This window comes from Lolium rigidum, chromosome 7, assembly GCF_022539505.1.
Source record: "Lolium rigidum isolate FL_2022 chromosome 7, APGP_CSIRO_Lrig_0.1, whole genome shotgun sequence".
NCBI classification, from domain to species: Eukaryota; Viridiplantae; Streptophyta; class Magnoliopsida; order Poales; family Poaceae; genus Lolium; species Lolium rigidum.
Genome location: NC_061514.1, coordinates 15,467,170 through 15,488,668, shown reverse-complemented (window position 1 = coordinate 15,488,668; position 21,499 = coordinate 15,467,170). Strand labels below are relative to the sequence as shown.

The 21,499-nt window shown below is 47.6% G+C and overlaps 1 protein-coding gene and 1 pseudogene across 1 annotated transcript; both read right to left on the bottom strand.

The window, feature by feature from the left end:
* Positions 1–8,449: 8,449 nt before the first annotated feature.
* LOC124676130 lies at positions 8,450–10,093 on the bottom strand (annotated as a pseudogene).
* Positions 10,094–15,177: 5,084 nt separating this feature from the next.
* Positions 15,178–20,130, bottom strand: LOC124669867 (GTP cyclohydrolase 1-like). Its single transcript, XM_047206404.1, has 2 exons — positions 19,902–20,130; positions 15,178–16,854 (listed from the first exon to the last, which is right to left on the bottom strand). Exons 1-2 carry the CDS (start codon positions 20,113–20,115, stop codon positions 15,638–15,640), a joined length of 1,431 nt encoding a protein of 476 aa, XP_047062360.1. The 5' UTR covers positions 20,116–20,130; the 3' UTR covers positions 15,178–15,637.
* Positions 20,131–21,499: the final 1,369 nt, after the last annotated feature.

Genomic DNA, 21,499 nt, shown 5'->3' with positions numbered 1-21,499 from the left:
TTTCGTTGGGGCAAAGTACTTTGGTTGTGTTGTGCGGGTTCCACGTTGGCGCCGGAATCTCCGGTGTTGCGCCGCACTACATCCCGCCGCCATCAACCTTCAACGTGCTTCTTGGCTCCTCCTGGTTCGATAAACCTTGGTTTCTTTCTGAGGGAAAACTTGTCGCTGTACGCATCACACCTTCCTCTTGGGGTTCCCAACGGACGCGTGCTGTACGCGTATCACCTCTTATGAGTAAATGTTGCCAAATTTTCTTGGTTGCTAAGGACTACACCTCTCGTTACTCACCTTCGGGTAATCAAAACCTTTCAACACACATGTTTTAACCAAGTATCGCAATGGGGTAACTTCATGCCACCTATACAAAGGAGCAAAGGAGAGAAATATATCTACGATAGGCCATCCATACCAGGAAAACATGAACAACAGACAGTGAGCATCCTCTCTAACTCTCTCTCACTTTTTTTCTCTAACTCATTTTTCTTCTTTTTTTCTTCTTTTTTTCTTTTCTTTTCTTTTTCCACTCTCTCTCTCTCTTTTCACTAACTCTTTTTTTCTTTTCTTTCTCACTTTTTTAACTCTTCCTATTGAGGATGCTCTTTTCTGAAACTTCTTTTTTTCGAAAGGTCCAGCAATAGCTGGCTCCATATATTAGCAGATAGCAGACAACTTACAGAGTGCCCTAAGGCCATGAATAATCAGAAAAGAAAATGTAAAAGAAACAAGGGAGATGAAAGAGGGGACAAAACGGCTCAAGGAGGTTCCTGGAGCAGCTTGCGCAAAGCCTTGGCATCGGCGAACGCCCACTTCTGAGCCTCATCCTTGATGCAGCAAAAAATCTGCAAAACAGAGCACTCCTTGTCCCTGAAATCCTAGTGTTGCGCTCTCGCCAGATGTTCCAGCAAGTCAGGATTAACAGCGAGCCCACACCCTTCCTGTGTTCCGCCGGTGTGGCCTTCATCCAACTCTGTCTAAAGGCGGAGATGGAGCCAGTTTCGCTCTGTAAAGCGGTGGTCACCCCCTCGCAGTGTTCCCAAGCCGCCAAAGAATGCCAAATCTGCTTGGCGAAGGGGCACTCAATCATAAGATGCAACGATGTCTCGATGTTGCGCATGCAAAGCGGACAGAAGTAACTGTTGGGACACTCGCGCCGCTGAAGGCGGTCGGCGCACTACAAATGATCCTAGAAGAGAAGCCATGCGAAGAATTTGTGTTTTGGCGGCGCCCAGGTTCTCCACACGTCCATCATCAGCAACGAGCATGCGCGGCCCTCAAACTGAATACGGTAGGCTGATTTTGCTGAGTACTGACCATCCTTCGTGAGAATCCATTGGATGGAGTCTGGAACCCCTATTCGCAACTCGATCGGAACCAGGCTGATCATTATCCAGGCATGGCGGAATTCCTCTAGGATTGGCAGCGAGAGGCGGTGTGTGAGATCGGCCACCCATTTATTGCCATCTAGAGCTTGCGCTACGGAGTGCTATTTGCGTCGGGAGTGAGCGAAGAGGAGGGGGAAGGTATGGCGCAGAGGAGCATCGCCGAGCCAATTAGATTCCCAGAACTTCGCCTTATTTCCGTCACCAATACGGACGTGAGTAGCCGTCGCGAAGAGGTCACGATCCAGCCGATCGCAGGGCGTGGGCATGCCAACCCACGGGCGTTCCGGCTCAGTCCATTCAAACCACAACCAGCGCAAGCGCAAGGCGTGACCGAACAACATGAGGTTTGGCAGGCACAAGCCACCGTGGTAGATGGGTGAGCACACCTTGGACCAGGCGATCTTGCACTTGCCGCCAGCGATGTCATTCTCCTCAGCGTCCCACGTGAACGGGCGACGGATATTATTGAAAGTCGTGAAAAAACGCTTCCAGCATGATTAGGCATGGCTTCCGTTATCGGCCCATTGCTCTTCTCTAACATGGATGCATACTTACCCTTGAAAATCTCCACTTATTTGGCAAGAGACCACCATCAACAACACAAAAGAAATGATGATCAACGCAGGGTGCAATACCTCAATGGTGCAATATTGAAAGACTTACCCAGTAAGCGTGGTAATGGTCTAGCTCATTACTCATAATTAGTCAAATTCACAACATGCATAGTGGTATTTTCCTTCCAAACCTTACTTTCTCATGAGCTTTAAATTACAAAAAAGGATATTTTGAAAATGTTGGATGCATAACACACACATTAAACTTGGAATAGCAAGTGCTATATAGGTAGGTATGATAGACATTGGGTTTGAGTTGAGCTTGGAAACAAGTCTATGCTTGTGTAAGAACTCAATTCTTTTGGCTAGCGAGAGGTCTAAAAGCATGCAATAGTATCCATAGAGCTATTTGTTCATCATAAAACAATGATACTTCAAATTAAACATATATGTATACTAGTGAGAAGTAGCATGTGAAACTATAAATACCATACACAAAATAAATTTCAGCTTTTAATTGGCATTCCTCCTTTTCTTTTATAATCATGCAGGTTTATTTTCTTTGCTCATTCAGAGATAAGGTAGTTTGGTCCAGTAGCTCATTCATATTCATTATGAAAATTCAATGTGATGGTACTTTCATTTAAAAAAACTAGACACAAATAAAACAAGGACGTTTCAAGTTTATGCGAAAATTCTATGTTGCTCAAAAACAGAGTTTAGAGGTGCTCAAACCAGGAGTTTTAGAATGAGTCCAGTGTGATGTCATGGACATCCTAAAGATGATTATATTCACCATACTTGAATTGATCTCAGTGTGATATTCCTCCATTCCCTTTGAAAAAACTTCAACACAAACTTTTCTTCACATTCTTTTCTACGGGGTGACATTCGAGGTACAAAGAAATCATAATTGCTGCTATTTTATCATAAATAAAATTATATATTCATGAAACAGAGAGCACATAATATTATACTCATTCTATCATATCAAAAGTTTCAAGAAAAAAATCATTTTGATACTCAAAAGAATGGATCTAACATTGAAAGGCAGAATCTGTCCAGAACTTTTGCTGCCACAAAACTGAATTTTTAATACAACTTACACATGTCGGGAATTTTATCAAATTTACGTGAATATATAGGATATAAATTTACAACAACTGTGAATTTCTCAAGATTTTATGAGTTACCAAAAAATCAGAAAAATCGTGCACTAAAAAGTGCAGCGCAGAAAACAACAACTCCATATTTTGTTTGCAACTTTAAACATCCAAATGGGTAAAAACTTAGTTTATTTAGAAATCAGAGAGTAAACTAAAATAAAATTAACATGCTACAGCAAGCATGTAGAACAAAACCCAAATATAAAAACATCTTGAGTTGCCTCCGCTTTCTTTATAGCCATATAGCTACGCTTAATTACTTGAATCAAGTAATATGAGATTATGTGGTAGCTTGAATCTTGGTGCTACCTCCTTCTTTTTAGAAGTAATATAAGATAATAAAATACCAGGGTCTCATGGTGTGATCATACCAATAAATGTATTTAACACTTTAAAACACATTAGTACACACACTACAGGAAATCCGGTCTATTGCCACAATAATTATTGCAACAGACAGTTTTCGTTGCAATAGAATGCAATATTGCCACGAAACCCCCATTCGTGGTAATAGCATCCACGTATTGCCACAATTTAGTTTTTTCGCGGTAGTCACCTTTTTTTTGTAAAAGAGGGCGTGTATTGCAACAAAACATAGCGGTGTTGTAATATGTTGGTCCTATTGCGACAATTACGCTTCGTTGCATAAACTTGCCACCTTATTGCAATAGAGCCTAGCAAATGCAACAAAATCATAAAATTGTGGTAATATTTGAAAAGATATTGCAACATTTCCCCATGTTGCGCTAAGTATTCACATTGTTGCAAAAAATAACTTGTATTGCAACAAAATACTAATTTGTCGTAATACTAGTGTTTTGCCTCAAACCCATTTTGTTGCGATAATTATTTGCAATAAAATATGCAATAAGTACTAACAAAGTCTAACTTTCTTCATATGCATTGGTATTTTATATATGAATGAATCACAACCAATAAGAGTATAACAAATCATATCTACAGTAGGTAAATGCATTTTATAATTATCATTAGTATATAGAGGGTTCTTATATCCTCCTCTTTCATAATAATTTTACTTACTTGGAGGAAAATTAATAGTGTAACTATTTGAATCATGAATCTTGGAGAATTATGGCATATAAAGAGGATCATTAAATTTATTAAGAGATTAATAATCGTGCTTTCCCCTTTCAAAATAATTGTTAGTAACATTCTTAATCATGAAACCATGGCTGCAAGAAGATTTCTCATATGCATAAGACAGTTGCAAACCATACAAGTATTGATGTCCTTCGTGGTAACCGCACCTCTCCAAAGGTGACTAGCTTCCCCTCAAGGAAGTGGACATCGGGATACATCGTCGCCTCCGCGTGCTTCGGTTATTTCTTTCTGTTTATTTAATTAGTGATAGACATTGAGCTTGAAGTTCTTGATTATATGTATTTTGTCATATAGGGTGCTCCACTTAGTTTGAATTAGGCCACATTATTTATCCGCATATCCTAAAATTACAAAAAATTGAAGTAAAATTTTGTAGAATCTATTCACCCCCTCTAGGTTACGGATATTGAACTTTCAGAAATGTTGCCGGTATCACCTCAAGTGGGATCTGCCACCCCCCCCGGGCGTGGTCATCATCATCATTTTCATCAACACCCTCAGCACCATCTTCATCTATCCTTTGTAATATCTTGACGAATATGATGTGTGAGGCAATCTATCATTTTCCCATGATGTATTGTACCTCTATTTCTTTGTTTGAGTAGTGACTTGTTCTTGGCAATTTTGAGATAATTTCTTGATGGTTGCATATAAGTATTTGTTATCTTCTATGATGAAATCTTGTACTAATATATGAGCCCACACATATGTTGAGGAGTACATGAGGTTGTCACCGTTGCATGATGATAGGAGGAGGGAAAGTTGGAGCTTTGGCAGAAACCATATCCAAAATTCCTAGATATTCATGTTATATTAATTCATGGTTAATCAACGGGGGTATAACTATGGGTACCTTTAAACCTACAGCGGTGGTTGGACTTTATGTCTTGATAATTCCCTTGATTTCTCTTAATTGGCCTTGGGATCAATCACTAGTGGTGTATTTGATCATGTATATGGCAACACCTATCTATGGATCCTCTCTAGAAGAAACACTAAAAAGACTATACTTAGCTTCACTAATTGTGATAACCATATAAATGAAATAGCAATTTGCCAGAACACTTACTTCCTTGAGTTACTCCACTTCACCTCACTTTACTACACTTTACTTCTCTTGCATTAGTTTTACTCCTTGCATTTTATTTTCGGCAGTTATAGTTTTATAGTAGAAATCATTGCACACACATACTATAGATACTAGCTTTACATAGAAGACCATATAGGGGGTTATAGGGATTTAGAGAATATATAGTTTACCTTCAGCTCCTCGTGGGTTCGACAATCAAATACTTCTCAAATTGTACTATGTGATCCCTTGCTTGGGGGTTATCACCCGCTGATACGTCTCCAACGTATCTATAATTTCTTATGTTCCATGCTAGTTTTATGACAATACCTATATGTTTTATTCACACTTTATAATGTTTTTATGCATTTTCTGGGACTAACCTATTAACAAGATGCCACGGTGCCGGTCCACTGTTTTACTGCTTGTTTTTGATTTCAGAAAAGTTGTTTTACAAATATTCTCGGAATTGGACGAAACAAAAGCCCACGGCCCTACCGCGGAGTGTTCCAGAAGACCGAAGAGGAGTCGAGGAAGGCCAGCAGGGGGCCCTCCCCATATGGCGGCGCGGGGGGGCCCACTGCCGCGCCGAGACGTGGGGAGGGAGCCCCCTGACTCCCCCGACGCTGCCCCTTCGCCTATTTATTCCTTCGTCCCCGAAAACCCTAGTACGGAGAGCCAAAATACCGAGACAGTTCCGGAAGACGCCGCCGCCGTCAGCCCTAACTCGGGGGTTCGAGAAGATCTCCTCCGGCACCTGCCGGAGAGGGAATCATCACCGGAGGGCTCTACATCACCATGCCCGCCTCCGGACTGATGCGTGAGTAGTTCATCCTTGGACTACGGGTCCATAGCGATAGCTAGATGGTTGTCTTCTCCTATTGTGCTATCATGTTTAGATCTTGTGAGCTGCCTATCATGATCAAGATCATCTATTTGTAATGCTACATGTTGTGTTTGTTGGGATCCGATGAATATGGAATACTATGTCAAGTTGATTATTGATCTATCATATATGTGTTGTTTATGATCTTGCATGCTCTCCGTTGCTAGTAGAGGCTCTGGCCAAGTTGATACTTGTAACTCCAAGAGGGGGTATTTATGCTAGATAGTGGGTTCATGTCTCCATTGAATGCGGGGAGTGACGGCAACCCCTAAGGTTGTGGATGTGTTGTTGCCACTAGGGATAAAACATCAATGTTTTGTCTAAGGATATTTGTATTGTTTACATTACGCACGGTACTTAATGCAATTGTACGTTACTTGCAACTTAATACTGGAAGGGGTGCGGATGCTAACCCGAAGGTGGACTTTTTAGGCATAGATGCATGCTGGATGGCGGTCTATGTTCTTTGTCGTAATGCCCTAATTAAATCTCATAGTAGTCATCATGATATGTATGTGCATTGTTATGCCCTCTCTATTTGTCAATTTCCCAAGCTGTAATTTGTTTACCCAACATGTTATTTATCTTATTGGAGAGACACCACTAGTGAGCTTGTGGACCCCGGTCCATTCTTTTACATCTGAAATACAACCTACTGCAATCATTGTTCTCTTTTGTTTTACGCAAGCAAACATCATTTTCCACACCATACGTTTAATCCTTTGTTTTCAGCAAGCCGGTGAGATTGACAACCTCACTTGTTAAGTTGGGGCAAAGTAGTTTGATTGTGTTGTGCGGGTTCCACGTTGGCACCGGAATCCCTGGTGTTGCGCCGCACTACACTCCTTCACCAACAACCTTCACGTGATCTTCATCTCCTACTGGTTCGATAACCTTGGTTTCTTACTGAGGGAAAACTCGCTGTTCTACTCATCATACCTTCCTCTTGGGGTTCCCAACGGACGGTGTGCTTTACCGTCACAAGCACCCGCCGACTCGATTGGGTTGATGGCGTCAGTGAAGCCGACAAGTAGATTGATCGTCCCGATCGACACCATCATGGCGTGGGTGGCGGGCGCCAATGTTGTGCAATAGGTGCTCAGATGGATCTCAAGAATACCGTCGATGGCGATCATCCGGCCGGTGGTGATTGCGTGGCGGATTGGCGAGTATGGTCTCGCCACAGATCTCAGGCTTGACACCCCACGCCCCACGGTGGGTGCCACTATCGTGTATGTAACCATGGTAGATGCTACAGGGTGCAACACTTCATCGGTGTGAGGCAAGGGAAGTGTAGCCATCTGCGGAACGAGATTGGGCAAGCACACAGGGTTACCCGGGTTCAGCCCCTCCGGAGAGTAAAAGGCCTACGTCCTGCTGAATTTGTATTGATTGGTGTGTTACAATGGGGGAGCTCACGGAGTCCGCGAGGGTTTTGAAGAACATAGGTTCGGATCGTTCTAGGGTTCCACGCTGGGGATTTATATGAGCACCCCCGGTTAGGTTTTGTAGGATCGCGCACCTAAGTCGGTTACACGTGGATAGGCGTGATGGGCCCCTACTCCCCAAGCCACCTTCTTGGGCTTCAGTCGTCGAAGGACCCCACATCCCAGTCGTAGGTGATTGACTTTCTCACGGGCTTCACTTGATCGAGCGAATGAGCTGGGTGATGGGCTCTCTAGGGCATATCCCCATCAGCTCCGTCAAGCCCGGGCCGCTTAGCAATGGGTCAAGTGTCTTTGTCGTGTATCTTTCTTGTTCATGTGTTTACTATCTATATGTTGTGCATATTTTATTTGTCATGTGTTTGCCTAAAAATGTGTGGTGTACGCTTTCTTTGCCCTGTTGCCACCGTGTTTGTGATCTGTTCTTTTATGTGTGTCGTATCACGGGCAGGAATGGTCTTTTTCGTGTTCCGGGGTCCCTGCCACACGGCAAACACTACGGGAAACGCACGATGTGCCGACGGCCAGAAACTGTGCCGACGGCCAGAAACTGTGCCGACGGTCTTTTATCGGGGCCGTCGGCACAGGACCTGGTCCTGGCAGTCCACCAATGACGCCGTCGGCACATGCTCCCTTCTGCTGATGGCCACCGTCGGCACAGCTTCTTCGTGTGCCGAGAGTGACCGCCGGCATAGGAGGCACCGCCGTGAGAGAGAGAGATAAACAGCATTATGACTAGGCCCTATGCCGACGGCAAATCCATCGGCACAAGCTCTTATTTTTTGCTCCACGCACCTCCCGGATCGATCTCAAAATGAAATGATAGAAAATTCAATAATAAAATCCTTCGAGATGTCCATTTGTTAGGACATGCTACATGTTATTACAGGTCCAGCTCGCTCCTCGCAGACAAATGTGTATATAGATAATTACTCATCTCTTAATTACACACATTTATAGATAGAGATAATTACTTATTTTAATACGATATAGTACATATATATCACGCATGAATGAATCGGCATGGAATCTAGGCAAGAATCTGGTTGAGTGGCTTGGTGGGCGCGGCGGCGGGCGCGGCCTCCTGCTGCAGCTGCTGCTTGAGCTGATCGGCCTTGGCCTGCTTCTTGCGCTTGGCGAGCTCGAGGTCGCGCGCCATCTTGCGGCGGTACATCTCGGTGAAGGTGATGGGCTCCTCCAGGATGGTGTCCTCCCCCTCCCTCACCGCCAGCGGCCACACCTTGGCGTCGGGCGCCGGGTTCTGGAACGTGGCGATGGACAGCCTGCTGCTCTCCCCGTTCACCACCGCCTGGTGGTCCGCGTTCTTAAACCTCCCGTTGCTCAAGTACTACACCACCAGGACCAAACAGTTATTTTCAGTGTCGAATCAAATGGTGATCGATGATAGCAAGAAAGAAGAGAGTACTGACGTGGCCGTGGTCGCCGAGGTTGACGACGAATGCGCCGGCGATGGGCTGTACGGTGATCCAGGTGTTGCCGCCGTCGCGGGTGGCCTGGAGTCCGCCGACGAGGTCCTGGAGGAGGAGGGTGATGGTGCCGGGGTCGGTGTGGCGCTTGAGGCCGAGGGTGAGGTCGGGCTGGGGGCACTTGGGGTAGAAGTTGACCACCACCTTCTGGTCCATGTCCACGCACGCCTTGGACAGGGCCTCCGTCTCCAGGCCCATGGCCTCCGACAGCACCCCAGCAGCTTGCAGGACAGCGCCATGAGCCGCTCGCTGTACTGCTCCACCACCGCGCGCCACCCCGCCGGCTTGTCCGGCCACCGGCCGTAGTCCCGCGCCTTGACCGGGTACGAGAAGTAGGTCACGATCTCCCGCCAGTCCTGGACCGTCTCGCCCTGCACGCGCGCGCGCACGGACGCAGTACTAGTTAGTTTCTCACTGATCTCTTTCTTGGTGGCATGCATCTGCATGGTGTACCTACCTGGAGGTGGCTGGAGACGATGAACCCGCCCTTCTTGCCGCCGGACATGTCGTAGCGGAGCTTGTCCTCGGCGGGGAGCGCGAAGAAGTCGCGCGAGAGCCTGGCCATCTCGGCGATGAGCGCGGCGTCGACGCCGTGGTCGACGACCTGGAAGATGCCCCACCCCTCGCACGCCGCCGCCACGCGGTCCCGGATCTCGGTCCTCCGCGCGTCGTCGATGCCGTGGAGCGAGATGACGGGCACCTCGTCGCTGAAGCGGTCGTGCGCCACCTTGGGCCGCTCGTCCTCGTCCCGCACGAACGACGGCCGCAGCGTGGCCTCCCCCGTCGGCAGGAAGGGCGCTCTCTCCACCACCGGCGCCATCCTCCGATCCGATCGACCCGTGAATTCAGTGGTGTGTCGTCGGTGCGTTGGAGTCGTTTGTCTGGTTCGTGCAAGTGCTGGGCCGTGCGTGGATCGTTGTGGTCTGTGGGACGTTGGATGCACGCGGGTATATATAAGGGGCTCGGAAGTTTGAGCGGAAGACGCGACGTGTAGCTAGCTAGCGGCACTGGCATGACGCGCGCGCGCAGCTAACTCACACCGGCCATGATATGCGTGGTTGTGGTCTTTGCGTGCGCATCTACTTGCTGCCAAAGGGAGTCGCCCTCCGCTACTCTGGTTAGTTGCGCAACTACCCGGCCGCATCCATGAGGGCTACGTGGTTTCACTCACCTCATCTCCAAAGTACAGCTGGGCATGGGCAGCCCGGCCCTGAAATCCCGGGCCAGGCCGGGTCGGGTTTGCATGTCGGGCCGGGTTTGGGCCTGATTTCGGAGCCCGAACGTCGGCCGAGCTCGGGCTTGCAGAAACGTGATTTTAGCTTAGTTCAGGCTGGGCCGGGCTTTTTTCTATTCGGGCCGGGTTTAGGCATGATTTGTAAGCCTGAAGGTCGGGCCGGGCTCGGCTCGGGCCTGGGAACTGGGAATTTAGGTTTGGGCTTTTTGGGCCTGGACCGGCCCGAGGAATGCCCAGGTGTACTCCAAAGGAACCGTTGTATCGCGGCGCTAAAACAGTTTTTTAGAGCAACTCTAACAGATCTCGTAAATTATGTTGGAACCGTATTTTTTCGATAGTTTTACGAATTCGGATTGAAACTGATGCATAATAAAGATTGAACTCGTAGCTCGGTCCGAAAAACTTTTTCAGGATGGGACCCAAAAAATTTCACACTCGGCTCCTATTAATATAAACTGAAGGGCGGTTTACAGACCCAAAATTGAACGAATTTTTCACCACTCCTTCAGTGCCGTCGTCCGTACAACCGCCTACAGCCACCGATTTCTGGCTGCTTTGCTAAAATTGTGCACCGCCGATCAAACATCCTTCAATTCCAACCATGTCCATGTCAATTCCCGGCGAATCTTCTCGATATAGACTAATTCCAGAGAGCGGCGCGGTGCACGCAAGCAGCATAGGAAATGCGTACACGTGCACATTCTGGCGAGCGGCGTGACAGCATGCGAGCTAGTCTTACATGTGAGCTAGCTAGCTCTAACTATTTGGAGCTAATCATCTCCTGATTGATTCACAAATATTCAATCGATTCCATAGCTAGCTAGTTAGCTCGGTTGTGCTACTATTCCGATTAAGCTTGCTAGCTAGGTGGTGGCGTGTGCTAGGGTGCGGGCGGTGGGCTCTTGGGCGCGGGAAGGCCTAGCCAGGGGCGCGGGCGGCAGCGCGCGGAGATCTAAGCAGCGGCGCGAATAGTTCTTATAAAGAAAATGATGAATTTCCGAATATTCCATTTTTCAGTTTTAGTTTACAGGGTATGTTCTGCGCCAGCCATTTTACGACCTGTAAACATGTTTTCAGAAGACTGAACTCGAATTTTCCGATTTGCACTTTTAGAGATGCTTTTAGCGTCGGTTTCTCCTCCACCAAAAGTGCAAAAAAAACTGCGCGTCAAAAATAGCAAAAATTGTCCCCACCATGCGCGCTAAAATGCATCGCTACAAACTCGATTTTGCAAAGAAATGTCACAGAACAAGATCTAGAAAATAGGATAAAACTAGTTTAGATACAATAGAAAATAGAGATAGTTCATATTTTACAAATTAGTGCAGATAAAAATAAACCTAATCTAAAAACTCAACATCGGACGAGTTCGGTGTCGTGGTCGACACCGGAGTCGACAAGAACTGATCAGCTCAACGGGGTCGTTGTCGGAGATCGTCTGTGGACCGGCCATCTGCGCCTCGATGAAGGTCCGCCTCACCGCCTTGTTGGCCCTCCGAGCGAGGCGGTCCTCCTTCTTCGCAATCTTCTTCACGGCCTTCTACGCCGCCTTGCGGTCGTAGAACGGTGCGCGTGGGCTCCGTGCTACAAATTAGCAGTTATTTTAGCGCGCAGCCCACTAAGAGCATCTCCACCGGTGCCCCCAAATAGGCGCCGACAGGGGCGTCGGCACAGCCGTATGGGGGAGGTGGCCCGTTAGTATCTTTTGAGCAGCAATTTGGTGCCGGTGCTCCCAATCAAAGCCCTTTGCATAGGGATCCTTTCGGGAGTGCCGACATTTTTATAGGGCTCCAGAACATGCAGGCGCTTTTTGGGGAGCGCCGGTGTGAGCGTTTTCTCTCACTAGGATCCCAATAAAGCTATTGGGAGCGCCGGTGGATATGTTCTAAGAGCATCTCCAGTCGCATCCCCCCCAAACCGTCCCCCAAAGGGATTTGTGGCGCGCCAGACCAAAAAACATTCCCAGCCGCGTCCCCCAAAGCCTCTTTTTGTCCGGCGCGCCCTGATACGGTGTCCAGCGCCCCGAGCCCGTCCCCATCCCACAGGGGATGCTCAGGGCACGCCGGACACAACGAAAAGCCAGGCGAGGCATGGCGGGACCGACGCGTTAGCGGCACATTCAACTTTGGACCTAACTGTCGCCTACCTCGCGACGAAAGTTATTCGCGCGCAGTGACACACGACCGAAGCGTCGCAGCTTTGCCTTAATGGCGACGGAGGGGCAGGTGAGACGTCTCGTCGGTGATGCGCAGCCTCCACGCGTCGCCGGCGTTCGCACTCCACCGCGCGTTCCCGCGCTTTCTTCCCGCCGCTTCTGGCCTCTTCCCACGCTTTCTTCCCGACGCGGCGTCTATAACCCCCCCCCCCCCCACGGCTCAATGGCAGCCACCACAGCCGCCAGCACCCCTTTCTCCGCCACAAGCACAACCCTCCTCGCTCGAACACCACTGCGCAATGATGAACCGCCCCGGCGCCGGCCCGTTCCCTACACCGCCATCTCCTCCACCACCGGAAGCACCACAGTTCGACATCGACGCCACTGCGGACGAAGTGTCGCGGTGGCGCCGATCGGAGCGGGTTCGTGCAGAGCGGCGACATCATCTGGCGGCAATGGAGCAGCGGGAGCGTCAGCAGCGGGAGGAGGCGGCGCTGGCGGACAGCATTGCAGCGTTGGACGCCACCACGCAGGAATAGGCGCGGCGGTGCCGAACGGAGGAGATGGCCTAGCGGTGGTGTGCAGAGCGGCAGCGCCAGCGCATGGAGCGGGAGCTCCAGTACCGTCAACGGCGGGAGGTGACCGAGGAGCGGCGGCGGGAGGCAGTGGAGCGTCAGCAGCGGCACGCGGCAGAGGAGCGTGAGCAGCGGGAGGCGGCGCTGGCGGCAATGGAGGCAGCCTGGGGTGCGAGGGCGGATGCGTCGGTGGGGGAGGCCGACGCGTTGGCGGCGCAACTTGAGGCGCAAATGGAGGATGAGGAGGAGGAGGCGGAGGAGGAAGAGGAGGCGGGAGGCGGAGGAGGAGGAGGACGACGACGACCACTTCGAGTGGTCCGACGACGACGGGCCGCACTCGGACGAGGCGGCGGATCAGCAACGAGCGCTCGTCGAGTCCTTCGAGTCGGAGAAGAAGCTCCAAGACGACACGTGTGCACGCGAAGACACGCAGATTCGCCTCGTCGTCGAGCTCTCCCTCCAGGCGGCGCAGCAGGGGAGGGCAGGCGACGACGCTCTGCTGGAGCAGCGGCATCTGGTCACTGCCCTACGCATGGAGAGGCAGCGCGCGCAGCAGGAGCTGCGGGGGAGGGGTGGCGACGACGGGGCAGGACCGTCGAATGCACCGTCAGACGGTCAGTAGGCTAGGGTTTAGATGAAATCTACCGTTTTCATTCAAACTTTGTAATATATAATCAAATTTGAATGAAAACCTTTATTTTCGTGTACTAATATTCATTTGGGGTGGGAGATTGGGGGACGCGGCTGGGGAACGACGTTCACCAAACGCGATACGAACAAAACACATCTCCCAAACACTCAATTTGGCGTCCTTTAGAAAACGGTTTAGGAGACGCGACGGGAAATGCTCTAAGCGTTTGTGTTGGAGTTGCTCTTAGGATGCGGTACATGACACAGCCTGACAACTTTTGAGTCCGCGGAGGGAACAATTTCAAGACGAAACAACGTGACTGGCGTCCATGCATGTTCACAATGAGTGATGTTACAACTTACAACTCTTAATTACAAACAAACAAAATTAAGATCGCCGCCGTCGGAAGGTGCCCAGCCGCCAGCCACTTTGCTTGCGGCCGTCCATTTGTCGTCGGTGTGCCGTCGGTCGACCTCTTGGATCTGGCGTCGGTGGCGCCGCGTTGGTCTCCGTTGCCGGAAGATCTACCGAGGGGTTTGGTGCCTTGAACGGTTGGCGACGGCCTCGCGCGCGCGGCCGCTTGTTCCACCTACCAGTCCAAACCCAATCCGCGCGCCGGTCTCGCTCGCGCTGGACGAACGGTGTCCACAACCCTCGTGGAACGTGTGATCCCCCCCTTCCTAGTACTGTGCAGTGATCATTGCGATTGGGATGTGAAGATATTATTTACTTCGAAGTATTGGGTGTATCCGTTTTTATTGAAGCTTTTATTTTCGTGCTTATCCTAGTTGGTTTGGTTGCCACGGAAATTGCAAATGACAGTAGAATTCCATATTGAATTTGTAAATGAATTTCATGGAGAAACGTGAATCATAGGTCTCAGCACGGAATCGATTTGTGGCAACCAAACAGCCCACCTATGAAATTTTAAAATAAATTACAGAATTCCAGACCCAAATGATGGATACCAAACGACTTCGTAGCGTATTTTAAAGGATCGGAGGAAATTATTGTGCTGAATCCCAGAAAATTCCGAGTAGCACGTTTACTTCTTCGGGTTTGGTCAGGATAATCTCGAGATATCCTCACAATCCTCCATGTTTCTGTCTAGATTAAAAGCTCTCCCTTTGGTAAAGAGTATTTTAAGGAATTGTAAGCACTAAATCCCCTCCAAACCAAAACTTCTCGTGAGGTGAACTACCAGAGAAGTAACAAGGCCTAATGCAACATCTTTTAGATATATTAAAACGGACTAAATAACAGCATTTCTTGTCCACCAGATTCTGCATCGATGATCGACAAGACGAGGAGAACAGCATAAGACGAGGAGAACAGCACGAGTTTACCGGTGGAACAATTGCTCGGCGGATTCGCAACTGCTCTGTGGTGAGATAGTAAGCCAACAGCCGTCAGACGGGAAATGGAAACAGCCCCGCGCGCGCGCACACACACGACACAAGCTGGAACGATCTCACCAAAACTGCTAGTACATGCGAGAACCACTTTAAAACACATACTGTATTTTGCCGGCACAGCCGCACCCTATATCGCTACAAATTTTTAGATGCCGTTCAAAATGAAATGGTACAACACGGGAGAACCAAAAAACTTGTTTTTGGTGCTTCTCAGGTTACATCTTCAGATCACAACATTCCAATCCCGTTGCCCCCAAGAGCAATGGCTGGTAAAATGGCAAACCATGCTACAGCTTCAAGACCATATAACTTCCTTGCGGTGCCTTGCTGAAATTAGGAATTAGATTCATGTATCCTTTGGCTGAGATTCTAACGGTATACGATCAAAAGGACCAATGCTTCCTCGCCAGCAGTATCTAAAATGTTGATTGTATTCATACTTCCAGACCAGCAGTATCTAACATGCTGAATGTTTTCATACTTCCAGACCAGCAGCATCTAGAATGTTGAATGGGTTCATACTTCCTGGCCAGCAGTATCTATTATGTTCTGTAGAAAGGATGCCTTGGCAGAAGAATCGGTCAAAAAGTCACCCAAAACTGCAATTGTTGCTGTACTACTCCTGATTTTCTCTATCCCCCTTGATATCATGCAAATGTGGTTGGCCTCTACAACAACTATGGCTCCACGGTGTGAAACTGAATAAACTGCTTCAGCTATCTGTCTTGTCATCCTTTCCTGAACTTGAAGCTTGCACCCATAGAAATGAACCAGTGCCTGAAAATGGGAGCGGTCAATGACTTCGCTGTCTCCGCTGCCATAGAAACCAATGTGCACTACTCCATAGAATGGCAGGAGGTGGTGCTCGCACTGGGCGCAAAATGATAGATGCAGCTCAGAACTGATTGCTCGATGATCAGTAGCGTCTTCATCTGGTCTCTCATATACACTGGCACTGTTAAGTGTAAAACCATTCAGCTTCACATCGAGATTACATGCTCTGAACCTCATCAGCCATTGCACATAACGCTGAGGACTGCCTAGAAGTTCTTTCCTGAGGGGGTCTTCTCCAAGGGATAGGAGCATTGCGCTAACAGCAGAAACCATATTAGAGGGAGTGGATCCAGATTTTGGTGAAATTGCACCATTAGTCGTTATCTTCTTGCCATGGCCATTGCAGAGTGGAACCTCCTGAGGCCTCAAGGGGCACCATGGCAGAATAGCAGAATGGCTGTCCACCTCCATGTCTATGCCTCTAAGCTTAAGAAGAGCCACAAAGTCATTCCAAAAAGAGCTGCTCTCACCCTCAAAAACTCCAGAGCGAGATGAATGTGATGTTCCAATCAAACCTTGAGAACTCTGGCATTTCAAGTTCTCTGGCAATGGTATGTGCCAGCACTGCAGAGCAACAGCCACACCTGCAGGTTGTATGCTAGCATGCAATGCACCGCAGACTTCATTAGCTAATCTTTGAGGGTTTTGAAACCTCTTGGCGAAGACGTCAGCTACTCTTGAAAGCTTGCTTAAACCAACAACCCTTCCACCTGATGGCACATACCCAACATGGCATTGTATGCTGAATGGAAGCAAGCATGACTCACAGTATGAAAAAAGATCGATGTCACGGACAACAACTTGCCCTCCAGTTCCTCCAGCAGAACCAGTCCTTTTGTCAACACCAACCTCAGGGAACAGAGCACCCTGCACAATGTCTTTTACTTTCTGTTTGTAACCTGCAAGAATATTTTTAGCTATTCGTCAAATAAGTCTCAAAAAGCAAGCGTATTGCAGTTTTGAAATAATATAAAGAGTATCAACCTTGAATATCATCACTGCAAAGAATAGTCAGCGCATAATAAGGCTTTGTTTGGACAGACTGGGATGGACTCAGATCCCAGCAAGGCCTAAAGTAGAATATATAGTTAAATGTTGTTAATCATGAGGGTAAAAGTTTCTATCCTCGCATACTAATACCACGACAAGCTTCTACACATGAACTAAGAATTATCCAACACTTTACATAGATATATTTCAAGAGTAAAATCAGGTCAGGTCAGGGCAACACTCTGCATATGCTCATCACTGTCATTTTCAGATGAATTTAGATGGTTCAATATAAAACTGGCATGCCATCCGTAACATGTGAAAAATGTAAGCACAAAACAGAGATTTATTACTTCCTCCGTCCCATGAAACATGTCTTAATTTTTTCTAAATTTCAATGTATCTAGACAAGTTAAGACATGTTTCATTGGATGGAGGGAGTTTAAAACAAGACAAGATTCATCACCTCCATAGTAAGGAGAGCAGTAAATGACATTTGGATGATTAAATAGAATGACTTCACCGATTTGATTAAAATATATAATACAAAAACTGGAATCGTCGAAACACAAGTGTGAGCAAAAACTTTTGCGTTCCAACTATGCACAACACAGTAGCTAGATTATTAAGAGTTGCATTGTTGCCCTGATACTGGGGCAGGGAAAATTCTTCTTTTGTGGGTTAACAATAAGAATAGAATCCACACCGTTGCATTTCTTTGTGAAATAGATGTACTATACCAAACTATGGATAGCAATAATATAAGTACTACTACACAAAATCAGCAGCAATCCCCTTTATCATCTGATGTAACATTAAAGTATAAGGATATGGTTTTCACTGTTTAATTGAAGTTGTTGAATAACCACAATAGACAATTATTTTCTTTCAATTATTTCTAAGGGGGGCGCTGATGTAACATTGAAGTAGAAAGATATGATTTTCACTGTTTAATTGAAGTTGTTAAATAACCACGATAGACAATTGTTTTCTTTCAATTATTTCTAACGAGGGTGATTGGCTTTCATCTGTAGCCAAAAGGATCATCCGAACAAGTCATTTCTAAGATGGCATAGATCTGTCCAAGCAATGTTAGAAGCAGTAAAAAAAATCATTTGAGTTCTAGAAGTTCCCGGTTAACTGCAAAGACTCGTGACATGACAAGTTAAGAATAAACCTAAGTTGTGTAAGATATAAGTAGATTGATTTATTTAAATAAAAGGGAGTTAGATGGATTCACACACCAGTTGATTGAAGAAAACGACAAGTCAATAACTAACAGCTCGTTAGAAAACATACGTTTTTGTACTATCCATTAATTAGGACCGCCCTTTCTAGTCATATAGCAAAGTCGAGATGCAGCTGTCAGACTAAGACTGGCAAGAGACACCCCGTTCGTTGCGGCCAATCCACTCACAGTCCTCTATGTGAAGTCCTGCTACATGGTTATTGGACACAACACCTAAGTTGGATAGATGGTCAATGACTGAAATTCTTTTCAAAGTGTGGGTGAACAACAAAAAACATGTGCTGACTCCACCAGCCGAACAGCAATGATCACGACTGATGAGCAAACCATTCACAGCAAAATACCACCTTAAACCTTCCATTAAGCGAGCTAGTCAGACTTACGAAATGGAATATTCTGGGAACAAATGTTCTCAGTAGCTCACTAGCCCTACTCTTGATTTATGTAATAAGAAATGCATTGATACCTTTGTACTGGGGCAGGGGTTATTCTCATGCGACTTAACACAATTCAAATTGTAATCAAAACAAGTGAGAACAACAACGGATGGCCACAATATATAGTAGTAGTGTAGAACATCACCAGCAATCCTCTCATCAAAAGTAACATAAAAGTAGAAAAGCATTGTTTTATTTTTTAATTGAAACTGTCACCACAATAGAGAAATGTTTTCTTTCAAATATTTCTAAGGGTGTCATTTGCTCTTTCATCTGTAGCCAAAAGGGCCCACCAAGGAACCAAAGTGAACTTTAGTTTTGAATTGCTCATAAGCTTTATCTAGATTCCAAAGGACTCAGAACTGCATTCATGCCATTTCTCAGCTGGCATGAATCTGCCCAAGCGATGTTGAAGTGACACATTCAAAGATTCTTTCTGAGAATTCTAATGGTTGGGTTATTCCTCATACAGCAAAGAAAATATTGCAGTGTTTGTCCCCGAAACAACATGGAGCGCCCTTTCTAGTCGTATTGCAAAGACGCAATTCAGCCGTCACACTGGCAATGGCCATCATAGGTCCATTGTCACCAAAACAATCAAAACACTCCATAAGTGATGGTGGATGGACAGTACACCTAAGTTGGATAGGTAGTCAATCAGTGAAGTTTTTTCAAAGCATGGGCTATCAATATAAAGCATATGCACAGTCCAGCAGCTATAACAGCAACGATCCCGACTGAGGAGCAAACCATTCACGTCGTAGTACACCACCTTAAACCATCCGTTAAGCGAGGTGGTCAGACTTACGAAATGGAATATTCGGGGTGGTCAACCAGTGAAGTTTGTTGAAAGCGTGGTCTATCGAAAGAAAGTATATGCACACGCCACCAGCTATAACAGCAACGATCCCGACTGACGAGCAAACCATTCACCTTAAACCCTCCATTAAGCTAGGTGTTGAGACCTGCGAAATGGAATATTCAGCGAACCAGTTGGGCAATTCAGAGTTTCAGACCTCTCGTCCTGAGATCCAAGTTATAAACATACTCAAATTCCTCACGGCGTCGCTCTTCCCTACCACTACCAGGACAGGGCTCGGCGTGCTTGACTAATCTATGTTCTATAGATATCGTTAGGTGCAGATTCCAGATCACAGATCAAAAAGGGCGCCAAGCACCCACTTAACGAAGGCAACGAACCATGTTTGGAATCAGGAACGGATCCAGGGGCGGGCGGGATAAGGATGCGGGCGGGTGTGTGTATATATACCTCGTGTTCCGTCGCGGAAGGCCTTGGCGACGCGCTTGGGCGTCCTGCGTAGCCCCTCCCTGCGGTCGTCCTCGCCGAGCCCCGCGAGCAGCGCGCGCACCGCCGCCTCCATGGCGTCCCCCTGGGCCTCGCCAACAAGCTCCAGGAGATCCCCCTCATCCTCCTCCTCTTCACAGCCGCAGGCGGCGAGGTGCGCCTCCTCGAGGGCTCCCATGGCGCGCGCGCGGCAGGCACTGCGCACTAGCAGGTACCTATAATTAGGCGGCGCGCGCGTGAGAGGAGAGAGAGCGGGGGGAGGGATAGGGGCTGCGGCGGTGGTGGTGGTGGAGAAGTAGTGGTGAGAGAGACTCACCTCACCTGACGGTAGTGGGGAGATGTGCCGTGTGTGGATCCGGCGCCGCCGCCTCTCTCCGCCTCCCGACGACGGACGCCTCCTTGGATTTTTCCCTCTGCTGCGTCGCCTCCGGGGATATATACGGCCTGTGGGGCCTAGCGTCAGCGGGAGGTTATGGGGGGAAACGTGGCTCGCGTCGCTGTCACGCGTGGTCGAGATGGGGGTTGGTCGTTTGGTGCGGCGGGGGTGGGTGGGCGGAGCTGCGTGCGTCCGTGGCCGTCCGATGCGGAGACCTACGGCCCGGATCGTCTGGATCTGGTGGGAGGAGGAGGAAGCCGTGTACGTTTCCCTCAAAAAGCTACCGGATCTAGCTAGGACCTGTGTCGGACCGGATGCTGCGAATGCCTACGCACGCACTTCAACCAAAAGAAGAAGGAGAAGGAGATGGAAAGGGAGAAGTCGCGTGAGTTTGAATCACAGATTTCCTCCTGCCATCACTCTTCCTCTCCAAAAGATCAACTTTCTGTTACGATGATATATTCGGTGGGAAAAAGAAGCTGCTCCGACTTTTGCCATATCACCCAAGCTATTCTAGCCACCCACAAATCTATATAAATAGTTGAATTTATCCATCCAAATAACGGATAGATACACTCTGGATCCTCTCAGTGGAATGCCATCCAATTATCTTGCAACCATGTGACTGGATCACAAGGGATGTCATATCACGGTACGAGTAAAGAGCACCTATCGGTAACGGGGTTGAACTAGGTAGGACGATACCGACGATCAAACTTCGAATAAGTAAAAAATACCGCGAGACAAAGGGAATCGGTATCGTGTGCAAATAGTTCATTCGATCACGAAGTCGTCGTTGAATATGTGGGAGCCATTATGGATCTCCAGGTCCCGCTATTGGTTATTGATCGGAGAGGTGTCCCGATCATGCCTGCATAGTTCACGAGCCGTTAGGTGACACACTTAAGGTTAGATGTTGTTTAAGTAGATATGGAATATGGCATGGAGTTCGAATTTTGTTCAGAGTCTCGGATGGGGTCCATGACATCACGAGGAGGTTTGGAATGGTCCGGAGAATAATTCATATATAGGAAGTCATTTTCCAGGGTTCGGAAAAAGTTCGGCGTTTTGACCGAAGCTTCTAGAAGGTTATAGAAAGATCGGAAGGGTTCAGAATATTATGGAAGGTTCTGGAAGTGTCCGGGACGACCCGGATTGTTTAAGGAAGTCCGGAGGGTTCCATAAT